The following is an 8802-nucleotide window of genomic DNA, read 5'->3' as shown; positions in this document are numbered from 1 at the left end:
CATTCATTTCCCAACTGCTGTTTCTATAATCCTGCAGGCTCTTCATCATTCTCCATACCTTATATTCCAATGGATCCAACATTATTCATGCCCACCATGGTATTGGGCAGCTGCTGATATTTGAGAACTCATCTGGTTTAGAAATCAAACTGTGGTCATCTTGCACATAGTATACAGTGCATTGTGCCTAGCTGTTTTTAAGAGAAGATTGTATTGCAAGCTATACTATATGTGTAGGATATGCTGTGTTGGCTAATATTCATGTGCGGCTGTCATTTTTAAACCTCCATTCTAGCATACATGACACACACATATATCTACGTACATGCTTTTATTTGGGTTTGCAAGGTATATGATTTAATGTTTCTTCAAGCCTGCAGACAGTTAATTGAAATGAGACAAATAATCATGACAAAACATGGTTCGAAAAATGTAATTCACTGACAGAGAGACAGCTAATGAAACACTAGCCTCCTGAGCAGGCACATCGACGTTTACAGTAGCTGGCTAGGCTAGTCAAACTAACATTGGCTAAATTTCAATAAATTGGTAAAATGGTCAACGGAGTTGCGTCTTCGTACAATCAAGACAATTCATATTGCATGCTGCATATTTCAAGTGCACTCGAAAACATATGTATTTTATTTCAGTCTTTGGGAGCTCATCACACACAGACAGACAGCAGCTTGAGTTTTCACCAGGCTCTGTTTACATCTTAGGAGCAGGCCATTGGCTGCATTGATCACAAGGGGTATGTACAGGAGTTCTGATTGGTTCCAAGTTTAGCAGTTCGGTGTTGAAATATACATTTTTATGATAAAATGTGCAAGAATTGAAGGCGCTAACAAATGTTATAGCCATAAGAATGTTTTACTGTCATAAACAAAAAAATCAGCTCCTCTCTCGATTGGGATTGATCAACTTCATGTTCTTTGGCTTTGACCCCCAATCTATTATACCGATTTATGACTTCCTCTTGCATTCCTCTATGCATTGAATTGAGATGATGACTCACAGATCATACTGTATCCTAATTCACTTCTACCCAATAGCCGCATGGGAGCTCTCATAAGCCATTGAGATAATGCACAACTCCCACCATTTCTCTCAGCTCTCTGCGCTCACCCTCATTCGCACATGCTTCATAATGGGATTGTGATTGATATACTTATTGTTGCAGCAATTTACTCCTATTCACATAATGACTGAGGTTTTACTAATCGAATGAATAAGCCAGTCTTTCTACGCCAGTCATCACCTCATGTGCATCTGTCTGGTCTAATTCAAGAGCCTTTGTAAGACTGTTTACCCCGGACAAGCATTAACCACACCAGACTCAAAATAGCCTATCTAGCTCTAGTATGTCAGCACCTTTTAACATTCTTGTTGTTACACGTGCAGGGACATTAGTTTCACAACCCCATGGCCCCAATAGGAAGAAAATCTCCAGTCTCTAGCTTTTCAACACCTCATCTCTATTTCGTCATATCTCAAGTCATCTGTATTTATGTTAGCTATATGTGTTTATCCAGTGTGGCGGCAGTGTTCTTGGGAATGGGCATAAAGGGAATAGTGAGTGGGCAGCCACTTAACACTCAACTCCAGCTAGGAACTCCACAAAGAGCTATTGTGACTACATGTGATTTGACAGGAGCTTTGAATAACGCAGTGAGTCACCTTCTCTTCTCACACCTCCTGTTTGCTAGGCAGCGGTGAAGAGGCTCACTCACCCTCTCTCTCTGCCTCCCTCCTGAGGGACAATAGCCAACTACTAGCCTCGGCTCCCAGGTCTCACTCATGTTGGTGAAAGCCTGGTAGAGGCTAGCCAACTACTGTTCTCTCTGTGATAAAGTTAGTCCCAACGGGACAACATACAAACAAGACCACCAGACAAGATCATTTCAGGCGTATCCATATTTTTTCTGTCACATTCTTGTCAGTACTCTACAGTTAGTTGTAATTTCTTTGTCAACAGTATAGTCACCCAATGATACATTGGTTGTTTCAAAATGGATGAAATTACAAAGTAGCAAAAACAAATCTGCTAGTGACAATAAGTAGCAGAGTTGTGTCATTTTCTCAATAATATACTGTACCACCGTTTCAAATCGTGACATGAAATTAGATCACCATTTGGTACAAAAATATCAGGTCACATTAATTTGCTGACCCATACTGTGGGCTATGCTGTATTCAGACTGCCGCACCTGTTATACTGCTTCTCCACTGTAGTGCGTTATTAGAGGTAACGGGGAAGACGTGATAAATGGGCTTTTTCTTTTCTCTACGGCTTTTCGGAATAACTAGCTGGGTATTGAGACATTCAGCACGAAAGCTCGCTGTGACGTAAATCTGTAGGAGTCTGTCTCACTAGCACCATGTATAATTTGAGCATCTTCTTCGGGTGCGTTCAACAAGGCGTGTGAAGAGGCGTATGTCGCCCCTGCTCCAACCCAATCCATAATGTAGACTGTGATCTGAACAGTTCTGCTCTTCTCTCTCTCTCTCTCTCTCTCTCTCTGCTCATTACTGCTTTCTTTCCCCCAAACTGGCTCTTCTTTTCACAGATCTGTCCATTTCTACTTCTCCGTTTTGTCTTTCACCCAACCGGCCATTTTTTTCTTCTCACAGATCCCTTTCTCACTTGTCTCTCTCTTTCTCTCGTTCCAGTTTCAGAATAGAACGAGAACATAACACCTCTGTCATGGAAAGAATGAGAAAAAGGCCCTGAAATAACCTCAGAGAGAGACTTGTTTTTCATAGCATTAATATGAGCATGCTGGCCAGGTCCAGATAGATATGGACAAAAGAGTGATACTTCATTGTTAGAGTCCGTATGCTGCTGCCTTATGGTGCTTCCACATAGTGTGGTGAAACAGCAAGATAACAGTCCTCTGATAATACACTCTAAATTGGAATCTCTAAAGAATAGAATTCTGTTTTTCATTTTGGATAGAATAAATAGATATCCATTAGTTTGTAATGGTGCAGTGCTGTGCTGGGTGTTATTGTCCATTGCACTATGTCTCAAACATAACAGATAACAAGTTAGAGGCGGCAGTGCAATAGAAAACCCATTACAGCTGATGAACATAACAAGTCTGTAGCCATAACCACTCAGACAGAAGCATGATATTTAGACAGTGTTTCTGTTTGCCACATTCAGCTGTCTCTAAAAGTCTTGCCTGCCTTTTCATAAGGCTGTCTCCCCTTATAGATCGGTTGCGGTTTCTTACACACAGTGGAAATTCAGTATTTTTCTCAGAAGGCTACTTCCCCTCTAGGTGTTTTCTCTGAAAAGCAGGCGAGCGGTGGGTCTTCTTGATCAAGATGACAGTATAGGGTGTTTGTAGTCGTGGTGATGAGCAGTCTGTTGGCTAGCTGTTATTCGCTAGTGATATGAAGAATACCATAGGGTAGTTTGAAACCACTCAGCTACAATGTCTTTGGGTAGCTTTCTGTATTCTGTAGTGTCACCATGGAAACTGCCTCAGTAACTAACCACCAGATTCCAGCAGTAGCTACAGTTGGTTGTGATCCAGATGTGGGTGAAGGAGACGTGCGCACACCAACACACTCATGCATGCACGCACATAGACACTGCCTGATGAACCAGCATGCATCAGAGAAGAATGGGTGGCGGCAGGCAGAGTTCTCTTACAGTGGAACCTCGTTGCGGTATAGGTTGGTACTTCAGGTCAATTATTCTCCTGCGATGGACAGCTTGATTAAGTAGGGCAGACGTATTGTATTTCATTGTCCCTACAGTTATGAAACGGCAAACTTCCTGCACACTGAATGCCACTGCACTTCCTTTCCCTTCGCAGCTTGATTGAATGTGCGTGACATATTCTGAACTGATGTGGCCTGGCCAGGCTTTAGTTCATGGGGTCAATTATTCTCCTGGAATTGAGTTGGGTATTGTACATTTCTCTATTTGTTCAATTAAAACCAATGTATTTTTAGAGTAAGTCCTGATTTCTTGTGACTGTCTCTCTGGCCACTCAATCAGTCTGACTTATGTGTACACGTAGGTGTAGGCCTATCTGTCCACGCTGGTCTCTGCCAGACGGTTGTTCATGATGCCCAGGGCGCCCACCCCTCCGGAGAAGCCATTGTGGCGGGAGCTGGAGCTTGACTGGCGAGGGTGACCGTTAGCCATCTCTGACAGCTGCTTCTGCATGATGGCCAGGTTCACCTGATGAATGGAGAGAAACTAATTCAAGACCAAATAAATGTAAAACAAGCGCTGGGTACAGCAATATAGCAGTAAAAATAAATCTAATGATACAGCATCAACGTTTCCTGGAACGACCACACGGGCAGGAACCACGATTCGTTTGCACTTCACTTATGCAATTAAATGGCCGGATATAGAGGATCAGGGTACCAAACACTGCAGGATCTGGATCCGATAGGTATATGTGAACACGCCTCAAGTATTTCACATCTGCACAAAGTCTGATCTGGGAACAGCCATAAACCGTAAGTAGTGGACGCATACATGTTCATGTCTTCTCCTCACCTTATTGGCAGCCAAGAAGTCTTTCATGGAGATCATCTCTCCAGACATCCTCCGTCCGTCCGCCTCGCTGTCGTTCACCGCGTCCGTCTCGATGGACAGGTCCCGCCTGGCCCTCAGGTGTCCGGGCACTACCATGTTCCTGCGGGGGTGTCTGGGGTGCGGTTGGTGGCGCCCCCTCCCTGGGCAGCGACATGGCACCTCCAGCCTCCTCAGCAGCCAGTTCAGCACCTCAAAGTCCCAACATAAATGATCAATGGCGATGCTATAATAAAAGTCTTAGAGACTAAGCTTACATGACATTTTTCTGAATACAATTTTTTTTTTTACGATTCCAAAATGAATGGCTACAATAATAACTTTTATTCACAAGTGCTTTTCAAAACACCCAAAGTCACTACTTTACTTAATAAAATGAGCAAGATGAATACAGTAACAATAACAACAATCCCACTGGGGTTGATGATGAGGCAGGCCATTATCAGGTCATTATTGTCAAAGAGTTTTTTATCCTCAATGACTTACCTGGTTAAACCAAAGGCAATAAGAGCTGAAGTATTATGAGCATATACCTGTTTGATGACGATGGAGATGACGTTGAACAGGGAGTAGATACAGCAAACTCCTGTCAGAATAAACAGGAAGTTACCCACCCGGTACGCCGTCTGGCTCTCATTCCCCTCGTCGTACGCAAACATCTGGCTGCTCACCATGTCCCCAAACCCAATGGTGCTGAACGCTACGAAGCAGTAGTACAGAGAATCCAGGTAGCCCCAGCCTTCTACAGCAGAGTACATGGCCGAGGCACAGCAGGATACCAAGATGGCGGCGGCGCCCAGGATCAACATCACACAGTACACCGAGGGCTTCCACCCAGCCAGCCCCTCTCCCCTGCCGCCTCTTCCGCTGCCCTCGGAGAGGCGTCGGCGGCCATTTTGCGGAAGCACGGCCTTGCGAAGGTGGCGACGCTCGTGGCAGGACTTGAGGACGAAGGCGATGACGGTGATGACGCGCTCTAGGAAGAGGTTGAAGAACAAGATGGTCGAGGCACAGCCAATCAGGCCGTAGAAGATGAGGAAGATCTTACCACTGATGGTTGCTGGCGTCGTCATTCCAAACCCTGGGAAACATGAAGATGGAGGGATATGTTATTATAAAGAAAACAGTACAGGTCAAAACTAGTAATTATGTTTTTACTTGAATGTATTACTAATTACACCATGATGGGACAAATAGTAGAATCATTACCATTAGAAAACAACAGTGTGACAATACAATACTGAATCACACTGAACAATGCAGTATGATTTTTTGTTTTATTTCAAATCCTGTTTATTCACAATCCTAAACCAGTCAGCCTGAGCATAATGTACACCGTCAGCTTTCACAGACAGGTGGAAAAGCACATAAGTTGAAGCAACGCTCACACAAGACAGGCCCCAAATAGAAGTGTCAAGCACGCACACAAACACGACAGCCTTCCTCTGGCTTTTGGATTGTGTGCGCGTTTTAGCATCTGTACAGTATGTAAGCTCAGAGTTTGTTCAATGTTGACGGTTAATTGGTTGTTAACAAGCACACCCTTCCTCCCTCTGCCCTGAGTGGAGTGAAGCACCATTCAGTCACATGCACAATGCCTCCTCAGCCACTCACTCACTCACTCGCCTACAGGGTTGCTAATGGTGACAAGAATAATATTATTCTTGATTCTTCGCCTTCTCTCTTTCTAGACATCCCCTCATCGCTCTCTCTTCATAATTCTCTCCAATTGACTTCTCTCTCACACACTTAACCCTCCCTTTTTACTTCTCTTCCTCTATACCTTTCTTACTTCCCTCTCTCCTCCTCCCTCTTTTACCATCCTTTATCACGTCTTCTCTCATTCTCGCCCCACCCCTTTATACTACACTAGGAATGCCTACTTTCAGACCAATGGAGGACCCACAGAATCACACACACACACACACACACACACACACACACACACACACACACACACACACACACACACACACACACACACACACACACACACACACACACACACACACACACACACACACACACACAGCTCTTATCTGATGGACAGTGTGAGCCCAGCTGTGATGAATCTCATGATGAGTCCATCCATTCCAGCCCTTGACTACATGCTCCCTCTGTTCCATGATGACCATGTTCCATTTCACACTGCATTTAACAATGAGCAGTCAGAGGTGAAAAGGGATCTCTCCATTTACTTCCATTCACTGGCTGCCCCCCCCAAAGAAAAAAAGTAGGGCTTCCTTTTGTCCCGTTATCTAAGTACAATAAGTATGTATTTAGTATATCTGTACTGAATACAAATGCATGAGCTAAGTTCCTCCAAATCCATTTATTTTCTTTCTTGACATGTAATAAAGTAATCTAGAGGCATTAAGGCTTTTAGCTGTGTGGCTTAGCTACAAAAGATCAGAGATAAGATTGGCTTGTGAGCCATAAACATCCCCTCTTCACCAGGCTTTTGTTTGCCAACACAGTCTCATATCCTTCAGACAGAGAGGGAGGGACAGAGAGTTGCTGGAGTTTCCTAGTAATTGGCACTCCAGGCGGCACTAATTTAACAGGGTTTCATATTGAAACCAATTACATGACACAATAAGACTAAATAAAACTTGATAGGCATGCATATTGAAGCATCCTTTAGTTGGCTGTGATTGTTCTAGTTGTGGAATTATTGAAAATAATTCATAAGAGCATAGCATAGCCTAATTTCCCTTTAAAATTACTCCTAAAAACTACAAGTTTTGGAGTGCCAGAAAATATGAACAGCAATTTTGTCCCAAGTAAGTTAAATATAAAATTGATTATCTCCTGCTTTCAGCTTTGATTCATGGTGTTGGATATGATGTGTCATACGTGATAATGAGAGAATCTATAAACTACATAAAATATCACCTATGGTCGAGACCACAGTCCCCACGAAGTAGAACGCGCCGGTAAAATCCCACCGAGGTCTGATAGTGTCCACGCGAATCCCGGCCAAGTTCGCCTCCTCGTAGTTCCTCAAGAAGTTGTCCAGCTCCTTCTTACTCAGGTTATTCTTTTGGCTAAACTGTTCAAAACGCTGCGCCCAGCGGTCCTTCGCCTCTGCTTCCATCGGCTGTTCCAGTGCTGAAAAGACAGCGGCACCGCAGAGGAGGTAGAGGATTATAAACACCGCTAACATTAGGAACCTGGCGTTATCCTCGTTGAAGGGACCGAAGCCACAACAGCAGCCGCTCCGGCAGGCCATAATGTAGGCTTGTCACTGTTCAACAGGTACTGGGAACTCGCCGCATCGTTTTATTATGTAACAAATGACACATTCCTCATTATCCATCGTAATGTCTATCGTGTAAAATAACAAACAGGTTCAGGATAGAAACTCTGGTGAAATAGAGTCGGAGGCTGCGGGGATAGAGAGCAGAGATAGCCAGAGAGAAAATGAGGAGAGTTTTCCTCGGAGATTCAACAGCTGGTCACCTGTCATTGTGAAAATTCATCGAAGAACAAACACAACAGTAACCATCAACAGTTGTCAAGGCTCTTTGGCCATCAAGTCCAAATGTCCGTTATTATTATCCGTTACAATAAACATATGGCGTTATCCTTCACCTTTCCGCGCTTGTCCAAAATAAATAAACCCATGTTCACCTCTCTGTTAGAGTTCAAATTGTGTTAACCAAAAAGGCGCACAGTTGAAAAGTGGATTTGAACGGGTGTGCAAACGAACAAATAAAATCCACAAACCTTTGGCTGGGGCTGGATAGAAAAATAGTTTACGACGCTGCGTTCAATGCGCAACCTCCCTTCGTCTCAAAATACGCCCCTCACAGAGCGCGTTAAGAAGAAGGTGCTTTCGAATAAGCTCACATTGAATAGAATCGGTCTTCAAACGGTGTACTCTGTATAAGGCTGTTATAGTTTTGTCTGTCTGCAACAGTGCGCGTCTAACTGACCTCCACATCAAGGGACGCCGAGGGCATCGACTGGGCTACACACTCTGAACACGCCTCAGTCACAAACTCACCCACACACACAACTACTCCTCTGTTCTGGTCGAGACCAAGTGGAACAGGATCGAAGCAGGGAAAATATGACCAGTTATATCCTTTAGGCCTATGCATGAAAGCAAAATGTAATCAACATCAAGCTATAAACTTCAGCTTGAACGTCAACTAAACAAACATGAGCAACTGTGAATTTACAAAGTGATAAAGTCAAGAAAGATGACATATGTATCACAAATACATTCCTGAGTA

At 43.7% G+C, this 8802-nt stretch overlaps 1 protein-coding gene across 1 annotated transcript; it reads right to left on the bottom strand.

Moving 5' to 3' along the window:
- Positions 1–316: 316 nt before the first annotated feature.
- LOC115107899 (potassium channel subfamily K member 13-like) lies at positions 317–8344 on the bottom strand. Its single transcript, XM_029631651.2, has 4 exons — positions 7457–8344; positions 5095–5642; positions 4526–4753; positions 317–4198 (listed from the first exon to the last, which is right to left on the bottom strand). The coding sequence occupies exons 1-4, from the start codon at positions 7791–7793 to the stop codon at positions 4043–4045; spliced, it is 1269 nt and encodes a 422-aa protein (XP_029487511.1). The 5' UTR covers positions 7794–8344; the 3' UTR covers positions 317–4042.
- Between the last annotated feature and the right edge of the window lie 458 nt (positions 8345–8802).

Source organism: Oncorhynchus nerka, linkage group LG24 (assembly GCF_034236695.1).
Source record: "Oncorhynchus nerka isolate Pitt River linkage group LG24, Oner_Uvic_2.0, whole genome shotgun sequence".
NCBI lineage: Eukaryota > Metazoa > Chordata > Actinopteri > Salmoniformes > Salmonidae > Oncorhynchus > Oncorhynchus nerka.
The sequence above is the reverse complement of the archived record's forward strand: the minus strand, read 5'-3'. Positions and strand labels throughout refer to the sequence as shown.